Source organism: Neolamprologus brichardi, chromosome 8, assembly GCF_056152115.1.
Source record: "Neolamprologus brichardi isolate AB-2024 chromosome 8, ASM5615211v1, whole genome shotgun sequence".
Classification (NCBI taxonomy): Eukaryota; Metazoa; Chordata; class Actinopteri; order Cichliformes; family Cichlidae; genus Neolamprologus; species Neolamprologus brichardi.
The window spans coordinates 11,979,384-12,000,688 of NC_142111.1; the positions used below are offsets into that span (position 1 = coordinate 11,979,384).

Consider the following 21,305-nt stretch of genomic DNA (forward strand, 5'->3'; position numbering starts at 1 on the left):
CATGCTATAAAATAGTTTTTACACATATTTTTTCCTCTACTAGCTGTATTTGTATTACACACATATCTCATGTTTCCATCAGTAATTCAGCTTTTATTTAAGAGACTTCATTTAAATTTTACATGGTCAGTGAGTCTGGCTTTGATTTAAATAAATGCACTACATGTACATTATATGGTGCATATACAAATGTGTGGCCAGCATGTAACTAAATCTCTTAATCTTTGAATTCGGGTGTTTTCAGTCATATTACTACAGGCATAAAAAATGCAATCCCTTAGCCATGCAGTCTGAATTTACAAATATTTGTGAATGAGTGAGTCATTCTAAAGAGCTCACTGAATTTAAGTGTAGTACTGTAATATGATCGCACTGCTGCAACAAGTCACCAAATTTTATTTGGTCTGCCTGTATATTCCATGATTGACTTTAAGTGGTATTATTCCAAAGTGGAAACATTTAGACAAAAACTGTGCGACGGGAATTTCATAACATTGGTTTCTATGGCCAAGCAACTTCAGGAGCTGTAGTGAGTGAGTGGTTCAGGATTTTTCTCCCTATAGTGCAGCATAATGTGACTGTAGTGTGACAACTGAATAAAACTCATTATTACTGTAAAACTCAACATACTACAGGTTTAAATAATGGAAGTACTTACCCCAATAGCAAATCGAACAATGTTTTTACTCTCTGCTAGCTGTGCTGCACCTCCCAGATCGGCCCGATCATAAGATTGTCCATCAGTAATTACTATCAAGACCTTCTTCACATTTTGTCTGGAACCTCTTTGTGGTGTGAAAACATTGTTCCTGTCAAATGAAAAAAAAAATCTCATTTTATAATATTGTTTTACAATTGATCTTGTAAATTATACACAATCAGGTAAACTGCATTATTATTATTATTTCTGCATGTCATTCTCTTTGGCAATTTTTTAAACTTTTGCACAGATCAACGTTATACAAGTTTGTTTATTTGCTTGTTTGCTTGTTTGGGGTTTTTTTTGCTTGTTTTTTCAAATTAAACTCAGCAAATATTTGAATTTAGCCTTAGTTGGGGCCATATCATCTTCTCAGTAGAAGATGACACTCTGAAGCACAAGTTTGTGTACAGTGTGTCTTTTAAAAGGCTTCCCTCAGTCATACAGTCCACACAGTACTTAATGTGATCAGATTTATGGAAAAAAATCAACTGGACAATAATGTAACTGCACTTCTTCACTATTATAACTGCATTATTTACACAACATGTCTGATGGCCTCGGCTGTGTAAGTAGTTCCTCCCTGTTGACTAATTCTATTGATGTCAGTCTCCACTGATCCAGATGAGGAAAATTTCTTAAAGTAAAAGTGAACCTCAGGTGAAGTAGAGAACTGGGAAACAGAAAACTGAAAAAGAGAGAAAAAATACTTAATAGAAATAAAAATGTAGCTATTTTATGTCTTTGTCATGATTTTACTGACAGAGGGACAACAGTTGCTCACCTGTGTGTCACTTGAGAGAAATGATTTGATTAGATTTTTCACAAATTTCTTCATTGTTTGAAAATCAGTATTATGTACACTGCCTGAACCATCCAACAGAAAGGCAATGTCTGGTTGTGGTGGGCACTCTGTCAAAGAGATGGATTCAGAATTATGTTTTTTTAAACTCATATCATGCAAGCAAAAGGATTTTGTACCTTGGTAAAGGGTCAGTGAATACCACACATTTAAACATAGTCCCTTTAAAGTGTCCCCTTAGAACATTTTAGAGGGCATCACTAACTGTAATCACGCACCAGGAGTAATGGTGTGTGCGTGTGTGTGTGCGTGTGTGTGTGTGTGTGTGTGTGTGTGTGTGTGTGTTTAAGAGAGAGACAGACAGAGACAGAGAGGCAAAGACCATTTACTGTTACCTGGAGGAGAAGAAGGTATGGGTGGTCCAAGCCTATTATAACGGTCCAACTGAAAGCACACACCGTTGTACATGGTGATACTTCTGCAGTCCTTTGGAATGGTTGGACCACACACCTGAGAGGAGACAAAGCCAAGATGCCATAATACAGCAGGTTGAGTATTTTTTGTCACTTAAACAATTATTAATTAGAAGTTCCTACACAACTCTTTAAAATCTGCTGACTTTTAGTCTGTTTAAAGAAGAGAGAGAGAGGCAGAGAGATAGAGAGATATAGGGATAGATATAGAGAGATACAATCACTGGTAATGTCTGCAGTTAAGTAACTCACCACACTGTTTTGTGCTGTCGGATCACTTTTCATTGTCAAACCAAGCGACATGTTCACTGCAAAATCTGGTGCTGTATTGAAACCATTACAAATGTGTTAAAACACTCCTAAAATACACTTTGTGGAAGGAAGAAAACAATATTCAAATTGAGAACTACAAAGTGCCACAATTCATGATTTGGCATGATAACTATTTTCAAAATGAAGGAAGGCAAAACAAAACTCAGTTTTACTTTTCTTCGTCACTATTGTCAAAATTTAAGAATTTTTTTCTTGTTTTTATCATCAGTTGGAAAGTTTATTTCATTTTTAAGGCTGAACGTTACATACTAAGATATCTAATATGGAAATCTACTGTAACTGTGATTTGATTTAAACAAATGTATGCGACAGGATCTATGGATATCTATTTTTATGGCAAAATACTATCTGAGTTTTAGCACATTTAGAAATGAATGGTTACCTACTTTGAAATTGTAAATCTTGGCAGTTTTGGGGAGAAGTGGTGCACCTGTATATTTTCCCTCTTCCATTTTGTGAATGCTGTTCCAGTGGAGCACTGACGAGCAAACTAACAAAATAAATCTAGTCAATCATGTAAGTCTAGAAAGCAAACTCTAATTAAATAAACTCCATATGTCCATATAGCATAACAGAGATGGTAAATAAATAAAAAATAAATAGCAGTAATGTTAAACATGCAGCTGTAAACCGGCTATCAACATAACAATGCATGTCCTGACTTACTCTGATTGTCTTTGCACCACCTGGTAGCCAAAACCAGCAGCAGAGTTACTCAGGGTCTTCCAAGCCACGGGATCAATATTGAAACAAAGTGCAGCATTTAACACTGAGAATTAAAGAATTAAGAAGGACATTAGTAATTTTATTTAAAGCCACTGTAAAGGATGATAATGTGGTTATAGGCCTCTAATTATCATCACACATAGGAAACTGTAAATAGTATATGAGTATACATGTATAATATATCAGTTTCCAAAAGTTGATTCTGTTCATCTGGACGTAGCGTTTTCTGGGAGAAACGTTTCGTCACTCATCCAAGTGACTTCTTCAGTCAAGCTCAGGTCTGAGAGTATTACAAGCTACATGCGTATATATACATACATATATATATATGATATACGTCACACACACAATTTCGATCAAAACACTCTGCTTAGTTTCACTTTCTGTCTGCGCGCTTCCTGTTCTCTGCAAAAGCATGCAGTTTCCTGTCAGTACTTTTGGCTCAGATTCTACTCAGAGTTGGCCCTTTTTAGACTGGAAGCAAACTATATTAAAACAAGTAACAATAAACACTAAATAAGCACTAACAATATATTAATTTCGTGACATTGCGTTCATTTGTATCTATTTTTATAACCATAAGTTTATGTTGTTACCACTAGAGAGCACCAAAGCCAGACATTTTAAAGTTCTGAACACTGTGGCTCAGAACAATTTTCCCCATAAAAATTCAAATTTAAATTTCGCTGTAGTTAAATATTTTCTGACATAATCATTCTATAGTGAAAATCTACAACCACACATAACAAAATCTTTGTTGAAAACAAAGCGACACCTAAACTGTCCTGTTGTTTATATTTGTTACAAAAACAAAGCCTTCCTTTTTTGGGGCATGCTAAGAACAGTCAGTATGACATATGTAATATAGCACTGTTACTTGTTCAACAATGACAGCTTCATGATGCCTTAGTTTCCAGAAATATAAAGTTATCTAATACTCTACCTCATCAGCATGACACTCTCAACTTGTTTTTTGTGGCTTTAAAAGGAATAAAGAAAAACCTTGTGATATACACTACCAGTCAAAGGTCTTCTCATTCAGTGGTTTGTCTTTATTTTTTGGTCCTTTCTACACTGTAAATACATACTGAAGACATCAAATACAGTAAGTAAGGCATATGGAATTATGTAGCAAAGAAAAAAAAATATAACTCTAAATATGTCTTATAATTTCGATTCCTGAAAGCAGCCACCCTTTGCTTTGCTGACAGCGCTGCAAACCCTTGTCCTTCCCTTAATGAGCTCACGATGTAGTCACCTGAAATGGTTTTCACTTCACAGCTGTGCCTTGTCAGGGTCCATTTGTGGAATTTCTTGCATGCTTAATGGGATTGGGACCAATGTTCCCTCGAAGCTGCGCACATGCGCAATTACGCACTGCTGGCACGGCCTCTGCGCACAGAAAATCTGCGTTGCGCACAAAAAAAAATGTAACCTGAATTGAAATTAAAATTAATACTTTAACAATTCTGTTTTGCAGTGTTAGTCAGTAAGTGACTGGCTGCTCCCGTATGGGATTAGAACGATGCCACCTTATCCCATAGTCCAGCCAATAATGCGATTCACAATCGTATATACGCAGCTAATCCACGTCGTTGACAGGCTATGACAGCGTCCTTATGTGCCGAAGTTGGTGTTTTAGCTAGCAAAGCGGCGTGGCTGATGAAGAGTGAAGCCACGTTAATGACACCGTGTACAACCATTGGAGATGTGAGCAGGACAGACGGAACAATTGACGGAAAAAGTGTGGACTTTATACCAGTTTTTAAATAGTGTTGATAGGCCACGTAAAACCAGACTTATGAAAAAAATATATGCAATGTTTGGTTTTCTTCCTGAATATTATCCTTGTTTATATTTACTGCGGGAAGAAACGGTAAAAACTGCGTTTTATAAGAAAAAAGGCTCAAAAGCGCTCTCCGCCTGTGAGCAAAAGAAAACAACCCCCCTCCCTTCTCTTACGTATTTGTCGGAAAACGTACCATGTCGACCAGTCAAAACATGATATGGCAACATGGCATCTAGTTGTTAAGAAAAGGGGGGAAGTTTTAGGAGTGATGGCAGTGTTTTGAGATGTGAAATTTTGAGACGTTTAGCACAGATCTTGTGTAGTTAATGTGTAGTGTAGTCAATAGTTTTGTTGTGTGTGTCAGAACAATGAGGCGACTGCTGAATGTTACAGGTGTTACAGGAGTGATACATCTCCTGTTGTCAGGCCTGCAGGTATCAGGCTGTTGTTCTGCTTTATCTCATAGTGGACAGAAATTATTTTTTGGAGTGGCACAAATAATTTGTGTGGCATCAGATTTGATGCAGAACAGCTGATTGTTAACTGCATTAAAAAAATTGTTGCAAAAAACTTTGTTGTTTGCAAAACTCAGTTACTTTTTTGAAGAAGTAACTATATAATTAATTGCCCAACATTGGTCTTTATATACTGTATTTTGCAGACACAGAGTTACAGGACTCTCTCCCAGACCACAGACTCATAATACAAGTCAGAGCTTTATAAAAAAAAAAAAAAAAAAGAAAGTTGTGTTTTCGAAATTGGAGTTCAAGTTATTTTTACTTCCAATAGTGTTAACATACTACACAGGTCAATAATTACATTTTTGTTTTACATTTTCATTGTAAGTGGGCTAAAGCACTTAATTAAAAGTGGTCTAACATAAATGTAAATGCTGTAATTTGATTATTTTAATAAACCATGTAACTTGGATGGATTAGATGCTGGCGTGACCACATTGCACACATCTGCTGTTGCTCACAGTGGTCCAAGGGACCGCTCAGGGAGTTTGTGTGTTCGCTCAGACACATGAAAAATTAGAGGGAACATTGCTTGGGACCATCAGTTGTGTTGTGCAGAAGTCAGGTTGGTACAGAGCTGACAGCTCTATCTGACAACTGTTAAAATTCATATAACGGCAAGAACCAATCAGCTAAGTACAGAGAAACAACAGTCCATCATTACTTTAAGAGCTGACGGTCAGTCAGTCCGGAAAATGTCTAAAACTTTGAAGGTGTCCCCAAGTGCTGTCATAAAAACCAAACTGGTTCACATGAGGACCAGTGTTGGGACTAACGCGTTATTAAGTGACGCGTTACAGTAACTACGGTATTATTGTGGTAACGAGCACGGTAACTAGTTATTATGCCAAAACCGGAACGTGTTACTCGTTACTGGGATTTAGATGGGCTCGTTATTCGTTACTTCGTGTGGTGGCTATCGCGGAGCTTCCACAGATTCAATAACATTAGAAAGTGGTGGAAGCCAGCAAGTGGATGAAGAAAAAGGGAGGCAAGAGGAGAGACCCGAAGCGGCCGCTGGTCCGAGAGTGTCAGGTGAACTGAACTTCAGGTAAGAAGTTATGACCTGCAGTCTATCTGGGTCAGATATGAACCAAGTTTAGATGGAGTTTATTTTCGTTATGCTGACTTTTTCGTACTGCGTGCTAGCTAGTGTGGGATTATGATATTATTTTATGCCATGTTAGACCCCTAATTAAAGATTGTGAATTATTATGTAGTTTCAGTTTGCATTATGCTCCTGAACTAGAAGAAGGTGATAATTATTACATTTGGTAAACTGATTTGCATTACATTAGACTGTTGATTTATTGTGAATGAATGATATTGTTTTATGATGCATTATACTGCTGAGTTATAAGAAATACTGTTCACAGAAAGTCATCGTCTCATTTGTCTGATTAGAAGAGAACAGAGCATACTGCCCCATTTCATCAGGAGCAGATAAACAGGGAGCCAAGGTCGTAGCTTAGGCGCTGTGTGAGAAAGAATGTTTAGGCTCTGATGATTAGGAGGGGGCCACTAGAGGCTATAAGAGTTTGATCAAGGCTCCACCATTTTGAGATCTGATGCTGTCTGTGTATGGTGTCCATCTCCCACGCGTGTGTTCATTAAATCATCGTTTGACTTGACCCGGCCGGACCAGTGTTGTTATTTTGGTTTTCCTCTTGTATCCATTCCCAATATTTGAATCCGTAACAGTTTTGGGGGCTCGTCCTGTGGTATTGGGATGGAAGTTTTGGAGGCTTGGACGGTCCGAGGTGGTCAGACGGGCAGACATTATCCGGCAATCGAACTGAGTGGACAGGCGCCTTTATAAAAGAGGTAGGCACAGGCCTGTTGATTTTATCCGAAGTGTGCTGAATTGGACGATGAAATTAAATGTCTATTCAGTAAAAGTTGCCGGCGGGTGTCTGTTTTGATTTTGAAGAAAAATCTCATGAGTGTTGAAATTTGAAGTAAGGTTACAAGTAAAAATACTGAGTTAGAGTCTCAGGTAAAGGTAATAATACTGGGTTAGAGTCCCAAGGTAAAGGAAAATAATACTGAGTTAGAGTCTCAGGTAGTTGGATAGGGAATTGGTCATTTTGTGAGTTAGAGTCTCCATTGGTCTAAAGATTGCATCTGTGTTGGTCATTTTGCGAGTTAGAGTCTCCAATGTCCATAACGTTGCATCTGCCTCAGTCATACTCTTGTTTTTGGGTGTTGTCTGTTGTTTAAAAGTATTATAAATTTTGTTAGAACGGTGGTTAGAGTCCACTAAGAGGCGCATAGCCCGGAGGTTACGCTCCCTCCTGGCCGCGGACGCGCGACCTTGACCTGTCGGCGAACAGGGTTAGTTCAGTTGGCTTGACTGTGGGGTACAGGGCATCCTGGAACAAGCTAGGAGTTAGAGTCTCCTTATCTGCGCTTTTTTGGACACTTTAAATTGAGTTAGGGACTTTAGAGATGAGGCCAGATACAGTTAGAGTCTGATACTGGTTAATTGATTACAAAAAAGTTGGACTTTCTTCGGTTGGACCCGTTATCTTAAATTTGTCAAAATTGTGTAGGCGCTAAAACTTTCAGGCCTGAGAGTGATTGTAAATATAAGACGTCTTTGTAAAATAACATAGAGAGTTGAGTGTGAAACGAGGCTGTGTGTGACGACAGCGCGCTGCAGCGCTGCAAGCTATTTTTAGATAGTGTGTGAACATGCAAATGAGGTGGCTGCTGTGAAGCCCACAGAGGACTTCCTGTTTAGCGTGTTATTGAGTTTTATAAGTATAATTTGCAACTAATGATACATGCCTGTAATTAAAACGCTGATTTTGCTGATTATAATATTACAAATAAAGTTTTGAATGACTACGGTGAATGTTTGATGTTTGGCTGAGTTTTGATATGGGAGAGACGGCTTCGCAGCTGCTGGGGGTAAGTGACCGGAAACTTGCATGCCCATAAAAGGCAACTGCCTGACTGTGTGAACTATGCACCAAGAGAGAGAGTAAAATCTAGGTGGATGAATTAAATGGATGTTGTAAGAAAAATAGTAAATGAATGTTTTAGTCTCTTAATACAGGTGGATTTCTCTCAACCAGGAGACCTGAGTACAGCAGCAAAAGGATAGATTAATAAAATTGGGACGACACACATGCCAAGCTCTGGCTCAAAATTTTACAGGTTGACCTATCACTTTGTCCCCACCCGAAAAAGAAGCTTAAAGGACATCTTCTCCTCCAGTTATCGGCTACCATCACTGGAAATTTTCAGGCAAGTTTTTCACTGAATTGTTTTTGGCACCATGTGTCCCTGAATCTCACAAGCAAGCTCTAATTCCTGGCTGAAGACATGGAATGCTGTTATTTAAGGTGGGAAATCAAAATTTGGGAAACAAAATTAAAAACATACACAATTAGAGAAATGCCTTGTTTGAGAAAAAAGTTAAAATATCCCACCCACAAACGCACATACACGCAATGAAGAAACAGCTTACACTCATGAACACGTGAAAATTTTCCAGCAAGTTTAAAGCAGCGAAACTTAACATACACCTGATGTTAAATGATAAAGTCTATCCACTACTAACAATTAAACTCTCTGGGTTGCAGGACAACAACTTGACTTCAAAATGACAGACACTGGTAAATCACAAACCAGTGATGAAATAATAAATTTAGTGGTTAAAAGAGTCGAATTGTGACATGTTTTTTTTTCTGATTGAATAATACAAGAGATTACTGAATGAAATAAAATTCCTTTTTTGAATTATTAAACATGATCTTAAGAATTTTAACGTGTACCTGTGTTGTCCTGTCAACTTGGTGGGTTATGAGTTGATTATATAGTGAGAAAAAACAAAAAAAGGGGGGGAGAAGGCTGACACATGGCCTGGCCCCTCTCTGAATAACACAGCCAAAACAACATCATTTTCCTGTTCGTCTGTTTTTGTTTTGTTTTTGTTTTTTCTCTTTATGCTTAATTACAGGCTGCTTTGTCGGCCCGGAAAGCCGAGGCTGACCTGGACTCCTGCTCTCCCCTCTACCATCTTTGCTCTCCCTTCTACCATCTTTGATGTGACCCTGACTAAATGCTACAGCAGCTGGACTCACAACAACAGCCTGAGAATGTCAACAGTGCTGCAGGAAAGAGATCTCATGCAGCGGAGACGGAGAACGTTAAATCCAAGGCCCGTTTCACTACACGGGGGAGATTTCCAGACAGCTTCAGCTGACAGAGCTGTGACGAGACGCCTATTAAGCCCGGATGAAAAGTGAGGCCGAGCAAAAGAATGCTGACCTTAACAACTCTGCATTAAAACTGTGCAGGACAGTGATGGACCAACACGGAGGATCGGGCAGCAAAAAGGGCGTGCCAGAGACACGAGGAGTAACTGAGGTCAGAAGGCACCTCAGATTGGACAAAAGCAGCAGAAGAACATAAGCTGAAGGCACAGGTGTCGGGGCTCGGTCAGGAGCTGACCTCTGAGAAGAGCCGAACAGCAGAGCTGCAGAAGGCCGTGGAGCAAAGCAAGGAAAACATCAATAAACTTCAATCTGACGTGTACGGAAAAGACTCTGAGGTTTCTGCCCTCAGTGAGAGCTCAAGACATCAGAGCAGAAACTGAGCATGGCTCAGGAGGAGCTGGCTGCTAATCGAACCCATCAGTCAGGCTTAGAGTCCCAGATACAGGACTTGAAATCAGCCCGGAGCTTGCTGGAGCAGGAGGTTGCCAAACCTGACGAGAAGCTCCAACAGCAGGAGCAAACCCTGAAGGACCTACAGAAGCAAAAAGGGTCAAGTTAAGGAGAAGCTGGACAAGGAGAAGATGCAGGACACTGGAGAAAAGGACTGCCTCAATTGGGGCCAGAACCAGTATGGAGAGAACTTTGGGCAGCAGCACCAATGGACCCAAACGGACTGAAAAGGAGGAGAGCAGGACCCCAGAGCACGCTTCAGGCCATGGTTTACCCAGAACACCAGAACAGGAAAGTGATGAACACAAACACACACATCTACATACACTGACTCAGAATCAAGAGAAACACACATATGAACACATATGCACTTGTTGATTGACTGAGAAATGACACACACGCACGCACACAAATCAAAATGCTGATTCAATTCACGGAGAAGTGATCCACACACACATACACATGTTTGTGCAATGAAGAGTGATACACACACGCTGATGCAATGAAGAATGCTTTACTAACAAATGCTATGCTGATACGCAAAATGCTGCACACAAACGTCCAAATACAGAATTTGTTACAACAACAAGAAGCCATTGATTGTTAATTGGTTAAATGCATTTCATGTCACCCAGAGGGCATTTGTGCAGATTTAGGGGACAGGGTCTAGAGCAGTTTGGTTATGAAAACAATGTCTGTGAGTGATGTCTGTTTATGGCTCAAGGCCTCAACTGAATTGTTTACTGTGCTTCACACAGCCTGATAAGGAGCAGTGGTACAGAGTGAAAATGATGAATTAACGGTGTGAGCCTTATTTCGGAGAGTCACATGTTTGTGATTGAGATTTAATGGAAGGAGGAACACACTGAAGAAAAAATAAATAAATAAATAAATAAAAGAAAAAAAAAAAAAGAAAAAAAAGAAAAGGGGGCCAGCCCTTGGATTTATGTAAGCATCCCACATGTATTTAACACAATTGCCTCAGGCTTTAAAGATTTGTATAAAATTCAACAGGAAATCATAGCTTCCCTGTATTTCCTACATTGTTGGCATGCTGGTGAGTGCTGTTGCTCCATAGTAAGAAGGTCCTGGGTGCAAGTCCACAGTCTGGCTAGTTTGCAGTGGTTTCTCTCTGGGTATTCTGGTTTCCTGCCACAGTGAAAAGTCATGAAGCTATTAGAGCTAGGTTAATTGATGATTCTAAATTATCCGTGAATGTAAGTGTAAATGGTTGTTTGTTTTTAGGTGATAGACTGGTGACCTGTTCGGGGTGCACCCTGCCTCGTAACCTATCACTTTAGAGTTATTTCCCAGCCCTCGTGCAATTAGGATAAAGATAGGAGGATGGTAGTTGTTGTAGACCCATTCAATTTTTATGGTAATCAGAATTTAGACTTTGTTGAACCGTAGGCAATATGAAGACAACATGTAGTATTTAAGGGACCAAGTAGAATTTGGATAAAAGTTAGTGAATAGTGTTGAAAAAATGACAGAATTGTGAAGGATTAAAATATTCCAGGAGCTTAACTTACTCCATCTGAACATGTCTTAATCGTGTAATATGAACTCAAAATGCACAGGTTTACTGAATATGAAAAGGTTGTGTTGATTTAACTCAGTTGTTTAAGTTTCTACCAAAGCAAAACATTTGTGTGCAACTAGTGTCCACTATTGACTGAAATAAGTCCAACATGTTTTTGTCAGTGCAAAAAGAAGTTACGGTACCTGTATGCTTACACAATATTGTCCCGGGACGGAGAAAAACTTTCTGGTGAAGTTTTGGTTGATTTTGGGTTTTGCTTAACACTAGGTTGATTTTATCAGTGAGGTTTGGATTGTTTTCTTTCTCTAAGAGAGAGAAAGATGGTTTTATGCTTGGACATGTTTCCAACGGGCCCCAGTATTTGTTATTATATGAGTATTTTATTGGTTACGTTTATCTTTGCTTTTGTTACAGTGCACTGAAATAAGAACATCTGAGAGGAGTGATCCACCGGTGGTGATATTTTGGTATTTTGTGAGTTCCTGATTTAACAAATCAGCTCTTTAATCCAGGCCTGAGAGATTGAACTTTAAAGCGCTATAAAACATGATTACTAGAAACAGTCGCAAAGTATTTTTCTCCATAATTATAATGGGCTCTGGAGAAATTCACTTATATGGGACATTGATCACATGAGAAGTCCTGAGCCTAAAAGGATTGCAGCGAGTCAATCCAGTCCAAAAAAACAAGGAACTGTTTTCCTTTAAAATGATGACGTCATCTTGCTGGTGATGGAGCCTCGAATAGGTTGCGTGTGAGACTCCATTATCAGCAATATCTGGTATGAATGTGTGTGAATGTATGCATGTGACTGGACTGTGATGGACTGACGACTAAATGTTTAAACTGACTTGACACTGAGACAAAAACGATACCGACTTTAGGATTAGTACATGTCTACAAACAATTCACCCAGCTTGTAAAAGAAGGGTGGATGTTTTGTCTCGCTTTGTTTTGTTTTTGCAGGAGTAGGAGGACAGAGACTAGGGGGGAGGCTGTAGCTTCACATGAGTGTGAACTGCAGACTTAACCCTTTGGTTGCTAATTTTGAGCTACTGATGTTTCCATCAAGAAAATTGTGTTTTATTAGCTGTGTTTCGATTAATGCAGCACATTATATTGTTGGGAATGTTAAATGCTAAAGTGAAGAGAAGCTTTGATTTCACTCATGACTGAACGTGTTATTATTAACCATAGCGGGCCACTGTAAAAAGTCAATCAATTTTGATAGAAAAAGCAAGGAAAAACTCTATTGATACCTATAGGGGAATGATAGACTTGTCACATTCAAAATAGAGATATGTAATGACAAACCTTGGTCCACGTCATTTAGGTTCTCCATTGAAATAGTCAATAATTTAGAAAAGTAAGATAGAACCGACAGGGGCATGTGGTGCTGCACAAGAACAAGAGCAAAATAAAGAAAAATTATTGTGTTTAGCTTTGATAAATTAAAATTAAAATGTACCATTACACTCAGAGGATCAATATGAAATTCAATATATGCTAATTTTGTATGAAGTACATGACTGATAACTGTTCTGTCCTGAGCTTTTGTTTTTACAGCGCCCACTTGACCACACCAACAGTTTCTCGCCACCAAAAGCGGGTACTTGCAAAGAATAGGGAGGAATATCATCAGAAGTGGGAAAGGTAAGCCCCGATGGGGGTGATAATGTAACACACCCAAAGAAAGATTTTAGGTCTGACCAACCATCTCAGTCGTGGGCAAAACGATGACAGTCAATAAAATTCTAAAAGATAATTTAGTGACAAAAAATATCAAGAGATAAAAGATAAAACAGTCCAGTGTCCCATTCATGAATCAAATAAAAACACACAGTCCCAAGGCCAGAGCCAGCTATGCCACACGGCCAGTTGCACTCCACATGTTGCCTTTAACAGGGGTAGAAGTTGTCCTTGGAGACCCACTACCCTGCAAGCATATAGCCAGTGATCACTCCAACCTGTGCAACTATGCTGCCTTTAGGCTGTGGCATATAATAGGCCCTGGCCTGCACAGAGAGACAAAATGACACAGCAGTGTTTGTAGTGTGGGCTATAAGTAGACCAGTGTATCAGTGCAATCAAGTACACCTGCCTCTAATTAGTCCAACCCCATTCCAGCCATTGGCTAACCAAAAATGTGACACACGCACAAAAAACCACTCCCAACCCATTGCAACTTCACACAATAATATGGAGCTGAATTAACACAGGCACACTAGTCTACCATGTTACAATAACACCATTAATTTCACGTATGATCAAATTCTTAAAACTTGACCCCAAACATGAAAAATTCTTCAAACATTTAGAGACAGAGTGGAGTTCTAGATAAACATAATGTAACAAATCACATAAGGATGGAGCGTTGGAATTAATAAGATGGTGAAAAAACACGCAGGAAAAATGTTGATCATGTTGATTATGTTTATTCCAGTGTGCAGGGATTGGCTAATCTGACCAGGAAATGTTATAAATGGATTGTCGGAACAATCAGCGTTAAAATCACCTTTGACAGTCCAGACTAAGATGGCGTTGGACATCTTCAGGGCGGAAAAGGGTTGGTGTGACCAAGGTGTGGTTTGGCTTGTTGTATGTATATTTCATAATGATACAGCTCTGGATGGACCAGTTACCAGGGCATGGAAGGAGGACAGACTTATTAAATGAGGAGAAGGAATTTTCTGGGATTGGAGATCCTGTGGGTGAGTGGTTGACTAAAAGCATGCATAAAATAAAAGCTATTTTTTGTTATTGATTGGTAATAGATTGATAATTGGCCACATTCACAGTTGTATTGACTTGTAGTGGATGTAGTCTACTTCATGTTTAAGCACTCTAATTAACAGATTGAAAATAGTGACATTAAAGGAAGAATATGCAGCACCACCCTGTCAGATGCCAGTGCCGGTGGGGCTCAGTGATGAATCAGGTGAGCTTCATGGCTGAATCAAAACATAGAGGCCCCTGCTGTGGTCAGTAAGGGATAAAAAGGGTGTGTTTTACTGTTATTTTAGCATCAGCATTATTGTTACATCAGAATCATATAACAAGCATTGCATTGAACATTTATTGAAGCTATTGACATATTAACATTTGTATTACAGTGATTGTTATAACCCCATGTTAATCTTCTATCTACAGGTGTCAAAAGTAGTCAACAAGTTCATGTTGAAGTGAAGTTCATAATAATACAGGTTTTGTTTGTAGACGATTGTGAAGACGCAGGCTCTGGGCGGAGCCAGGTGTTGAACAGATCTAACATGACAATTAAATTGATTTCATTCCCTAACACAGAATAACAAGACTGGAGCAACGACACTGGATAGGAGAAAGTCTGATACTTTCTAAGATATGAGGTCACTAACCTTTTTTTAATTTTCTAGCTTAATTGAATGGACACATGTTAGAATTAGAAATGGCTAATTTGTTTTTTATGTCTTTTATTAGAATGAGTGGTTTTAATCATTTTTATATATATCTTGCAAATGTGCTTATAATGAGTTGGCACTCGGTCTTTTGAAGGTCATAAGCTTCGTTCGGCGATAGTCCGGACTGATAAAGTGTAAGAAATGCCTTGAGTGCAGCAGGCTAAATGCAAACACGCTTACACACACATACACTAAATTAGGATAAGTCCTTGGGACATTCTGAATGTTCTGAACCAATTCTGAATCACCAAAAGATCAGTAGACAGCAACATTAGATTGTTAGAGCTAGGAAGAGAGGTGTTTTGGTTTTCTGTCTCTTACAGAGAAAGGAACAGACACCAGACGAGGTCACAGATATACGAGGATCCTTGGCAGCAGAGACAGTTACGGTGACTGCGGAAACATCAACTGGGTTCAAGTGTCATGGCATTTTGGGCTCCAGTTAGTCACCTAAAAAGGATGGATCAAATAAACACAGCGATAACCACGAAGGGGTTGACGGAAATCCAGGAACACCACACCAACGACGTTCGAGAGGCTGTTGGTCATAAGGAGAACACCTTTCTGTTCCTTTTCCTGGGGAACACAGCTGTGATCCCAGAATACACAGATCATTGTTTGAAATCGGGGCAGAATAATCCCCTGATCTGTGCAACGACTGAAGGGTTGTCTAACCCCTGAGGTTGAAGGAAACAAGAGCAGAGGATCACCCGACTGGAAGACACTGGTGCCTACAGCAATAAAATAAAGGTTAAAAGCTCCTCAGACAGAGGTTCTAGTCCGAGTACGTTTGGAGGGTATAAGGTAGCACCGAAATAAAGCTGTGGGAGAACTGGGGAGTGATGGGAGTATCATCTGTACCTACTGTTGTTGTTGTAATAAAAGTTTTTCTTGCATCTGAACTGCGTAAACACAGAGGTCATCTCACATATGGTTCACCCAACAGGGGGACAAAAGGCCTCAGGAGTAAGGAGAAATGAACCCGGCAACACTGGATTGCAGGGTGTAAGTGAGCTCTTTATGTCTAAAGAGCTCATCAGGGGGAATTGTGGGATTATGATATTATTTTATGCCATGTTAGACCCCTAATTAAAGATTGTGAATTATTATGTAGTTTCAGTTTGCATTATGCTCCTGAACTAGAAGAAGGTGATAATTATTACATTTGGTAAACTGATTTGCATTACATTAGACTGTTGATTTATTGTGAATGAATGATATTGTTTTATGATGCATTATACTGCTGAGTTATAAGAAATACTGTTCACAGAAAGTCATCGTCTCATTTGTCTGATTAGAAGAGAACAGAGCATACTGCCCCATTTCATCAGGAGCAGATAAACAGGGAGCCAAGGTCGTAGCTTAGGCGCTGTGTGAGAAAGAATGTTTAGGCTCTGATGATTAGGTGGGGGCCACTAGAGGCTATAAGAGTTTGATCAAGGCTCCACCATTTTGAGATCTGATGCTGTCTGTGTATGGTGTCCATCTCCCACGCGTGTGTTCATTAAATCATCGTTTGACTTGACCCGGCCGGACCAGTGTTGTTATTTTGGTTTTCCTCTTGTATCCATTCCCAATATTTGAATCCGTAACACTAGCATGACGGAGTTTCTATACAGCTGGGTGGGTGCTATGAAGTTAATGTTGAACTTTATTTTGTTCATACGGTTAATTATTAGAGTTGCCAACCGTCCCATAAAAAACGGAATCGTCTCGTATTCAGAGAAAATATTACGCGTTTCGTATTGAGGTGAAAAGGAACACAGTTTGTCCCGTACTTCAGCTAGAATGGAAAAAGACACAAAGCTGGAGTTTTTCTGCGTCTTTATGCTGTCAGCTGCCTCTTCTCCTCTTCTTCTCTCATTCTCTCCTCTTCTGTTTCTACTTCAATCATGAAACTGATCAATGATCAGCTGATCAGCTTTTCTCTCTTGTTTATTTATCGCCCACTTTGCGCCAGAAAGAGGAAACCAGCGGCTGTCGCGGTAAACAACAACAGCACTTTTAAGCTTGATCAGCTGTTGTTAGAATTTATTTAATATTAATTTCTAGTATCAGCTGATGTTTGCTGGAGCCACAGCTGTAAACCTGCTGGTCATGATATCGGTTTGGTTATGTGGTGAGAGGGAAACATGAAGATGAAACCAGGAGATGTCCTTACTGAATCATCAGAGCTGTGATGGAGAAACAGGTTTACCTTTTAGTTAACATGAATGAGTTGAAGGGAAGTTATGAACTGTTTCTGAGAGACAAATAAACCCAGGATCCTTTTCTAAGTAGCTGACAGCTGGTAACTGTGCAGGGGCGGATCTAGCAAAGTGTTGCCAGGGGTCCATGTAGGGCATTAAAAGGGAAAGGGGGGCACAAGGAAATACTTTCTTATTCTCATTTAAAATGTCTCACTTTTAAAAAAATAATTATCTGAGTCTTACAACAAACAATTGATAGATTGATACATATATACCATCAGAACAGTGTACATCACTGTCACAACAGTGTTTATTTTCATTCAAAGGCTTTATGATTTTTCCTATAATGATGGGCCGGTCTCTAGTCAAAATGCCTGGGACGATTTTTTTGTCCCAGTCCAGCTCTGTATGCAGCTCGTCTGCAGTCTGGTGTTACCTACATCTTCCTATTCAGAAGGCAGAATTACCGAGTTCTGAGTACAATCGAAAGCACCACGATTGCAGTTTTTGTGTTGGATGTAAAAAGCAGGCTAGGATAGAATCAGGCGTGGGATTTCTCTCGTGGAAATGTGCACATTATTTTTTCCTTTCTATTGGTAGGTGGCACAGTGCACTTGTGGCAAGTAAGCAAGCTAGAAGACTGGCAATCTTGCTGGGTATCCAGCTACGGAAGCAACACATTAACAAGAGAATTCTGAGTAAAACCAAAGTTACTTTCCCTAGTAACTAGTTACTCTGAAAGTAACGAGTAACTTGAAGTAACTGAGTTACTTTTGATAGAAGTAACTAGTAATGTAACTAAGTTACTAATTTAAAGTAACTTACCCAACACTGATGAGGACTGCCCCATGAAAGGAAGACCAAGAGTCACCTCTGCTACTGAGGATACATTCAAATCACCAGCCTCAGAAATCGCAAGTTAACAGCACCTCAGATTAGAGCCCAGATAAATGCCACACAGAGTTCCAGTAGCAGACACATCTCTACATCAACTGTTCAGAGCAGACTGTGTGAATCAGGCCTTTATGGTCAAATAGCTGCTGAGAAACCATGACTAAGGAAAAGCAACAAGCAGAAGAGATTTTTCTGGGCCAAGAAACACAAGGAATGAACATGCTGTGCTTTGGTCTGATGAGTCGAAATTTGAGATCTTTGATTTCATCTGCTGTGTCTTTGTGCAACACAGAAAAGGTGAACGGATGGTCTCTACATGCATGGTTCCCACCATGAAGTGTGGAGGAGGAGGTTTGATGGTGATATTGTTGGGGATTTATTCTAAATAAAAGGCTCACTGAACTAGCATGGCTACCAAAGCATCCTACAGCGCCATCCCATCCCATTCAGTTTGCATTTAGTTGGATCATCATTTTTTTTTCAACAGGTCAATGACCCCAAACACACCTCCAGAATATAAAACAATAGCCAACAGTAGCAAAGGTGGATGCAGTGACAGATTAACTTGAATCAAAGTATGATGTGACATTTTTTGTGAAAAGCTTCCAATTCTCAGTTGCACTGAACAAAACAAACAGATATGTATAATGAACACATGAAATCATAAAAATCATTTTGGATTTTATGTCGTTGGATTTTTGTGTTTGTTTTTGATGAATAATGAAAAAGTTACTTTCAGTTACTTTCAGTATGACTATTTAGGAAACACTTTTTTTTACTCAGTACACTTCAACAATAGTAAAACGAAAAACTTTAGTATGTAGAAGCTGTTTTTACAACCAAACTAAGCTGATTGTAGAGTTCAGCAGGTAGTTTGATTCAGAGATAAGAAATGTAAATAAAGAAATGACCATTGCAAATGTAAATCTAAATGATATGGTTTCACTTCTAATATGTAGTACCTGCTGGTTGTTAATACCAGAAGAAATATATATTGTTTTTACTGAAAATGTCACTGTGCTTTATTTAGTAGAAACACTAAAATCATATTTTCACTGTTTACAAAAACTTATCATTAGAGAACAAAAGACAAATTCAGAATGCACAAAGTTGTCTTACCTGACAAGAATAGTGTAGCACTAATTATGCAGTTCATTGTGTTACTCCCATGAAAAAACATAAATGACACATGAGTTCAGTATTACTTCTGCTGATAGTGTCAGAGAAGGAGATGAAAGCAAAAAGCAGAAATCATGAGACAGTTGCTCAAAGGTAAGAGGTTCATTTAGAGGAACTCTTAAGTAGGAGGAGCTACAATACTGACAGCAGTGTCTGTTTGATGCTACACCACACTGTGGTGGTATGGTTTAATGTGGGGGCAACCTTGGCTCGGAGTATTGGGAAGCTCATCTGTAACCGGAAGGTTGCCGGTTCGATCCCCCTGCTCTCTCTGTGTCACTGTTGCTGTGTCCTTGGCCAAGACACTTTGCCTACTGGTGATGGCACAATATGGCAGCCTCGCTTTTGTCAGTCTGCCCCGGGGCAGCTGTGGCTACAACTGTAGCTTGCCTCCACCAGTGTGTGAATGTGAGAGTGAATGAATGTGGAATTGTACAGCACTTTGGGTGCCTAGAAAAAGTGCTATATAAATGCAATCCATTAATGTGAATTAACTACTTTTTAAAAAAAATAAACAATAGTAAAACTCACAGTAAACACATTAGATAGTTTATTTGTTTAAGGGCAACAAGATAAAATCTGTGTAATCATGAATATTATTTTTTTTTAAAAAATAATAATAAAAATAAAACCTCTCTCAAATCCGCTCTTCTTTGCTGGTGTAAAACTAAATTATTTAGTAAAAAGTTTATCTTCTTGAAAAAAAATCTAAAAATAAAAAGTCAGTTTCTGCTTTTTTATCTGACTTCCTCTGAATGGTTTCATACTATCTGTGAGTAAGTTTGCTAATGTGCCACTTTTGAAGAAGGCATGACCTGATCTCCATGCTGAGATTAAATATATACCTACATCTTGTTGACGTGCAAACGTTACCAAAAGTGTAATTTTATTTATAATGTTCAGCATTACTTTGGGTATGTAAAAATAATTAATTTCTAAACCTCACCTAACTGGTAGAGGACTAACCAGCTGACTCCGGTTGTATACTGAGTTGATCAGGTTGCAATCTACATGAAGTCATCCTCATTTGCGCCAACTTCCCACCAGTGTTAACATATATTTCTGTCACCACAAAATAACACCTGATGCTCTGAGCATATCCAAGGTGCAAAATTTCACATCTTTTCAAATGTGTTTTCTTTCATAAGCTATTTCAGTGAGAGAAACTGAAACTGATGCCGTGTGCACTAAAGCCTGACTCTGTGAATGTGCAACCTTTGCTAAGCCTGATGGTTAACAGAGACTGAAACAAGTGAAGTGCCAACTCCGGGTCAGAAAGGAGTTGCTGCACCTACTGCAGTTCTTAAGAATCTTGTATTCTCTGCGAGAAATTGACAGACTGATTTTTACAACATTTGCAGTAATGTGGATACCATACCATCTATCATACCATGTATAGCATCATACCATGCTATACCATTGCTTCTGGGAGGCTCAGACGTGTTGGTGAGAAAACCTGCTGGGCCTGAACACCTCTCTCTGCAACTGGATCCTGGACTTTCTGATGGCAACACCACAGACAGTCTGGACATGACATTCAGCCCCTCACTGCCAGACAGCAAAATAGTTTTTTCCCCCCAAGCCGTCAGACTCCTGAACACTCAGTGACTGGAATGACACACATACACACACACACACGCGCGTACCTTCATACACGTCATTACCAAGCACTTATCTGCACAATCTCATACATACACACATGAACACGTTCATACACCAGGTTACTTTTTCCACATTTCTGTTGCATTGTTGTGTCTGCACTGTCTTGTGTCTGCATCGTTCTGTTCTGTCTGGTGTTGCACTGTCTTTGTTTTGTATTTTTGCAATTTTGCACATTGCATTTTATGTAGTCCCGTGTTGATTGTCTGTTACATATCATATATAGCACCATGGTCCTGGAGGAATGTCTCATTTCACTGTGTGCTTTACCACTGCACATGGTTAGAATGACAATAAAGTTATTTGATTTGACCAGACTGGACCAGTTTGTTATGATGTAGAGAGAGCTGACCACAAAAGCATCTGCATTTTTAACATCAGCTAGGG

The 21,305-nt window shown here is 39.2% G+C and overlaps 1 protein-coding gene across 1 annotated transcript in view; it reads right to left on the reverse strand.

The window, feature by feature from the left end:
• LOC102793022 (integrin alpha-M-like) overlaps nt 1–19,294 on the reverse strand; it is a 29,394-nt gene extending 10,100 nt beyond the window's left edge. Inside the window, exons 1-8 of the mRNA XM_087845444.1 lie at nt 19,200–19,294; nt 2,975–3,077; nt 2,695–2,798; nt 2,228–2,298; nt 1,898–2,012; nt 1,485–1,612; nt 1,243–1,388; nt 659–809 (exon numbers count right to left, since the gene is read on the reverse strand). Coding sequence (XP_087701570.1) covers nt 659–809; nt 1,243–1,388; nt 1,485–1,612; nt 1,898–2,012; nt 2,228–2,298; nt 2,695–2,798; nt 2,975–3,077; nt 19,200–19,260 — 879 coding nt within the window. The 5' untranslated portion in view covers nt 19,261–19,294. The remainder of the gene's footprint in view (nt 1–658; nt 810–1,242; nt 1,389–1,484; nt 1,613–1,897; nt 2,013–2,227; nt 2,299–2,694; nt 2,799–2,974; nt 3,078–19,199) is intronic.
• Between the last annotated feature and the right edge of the window lie 2,011 nt (nt 19,295–21,305).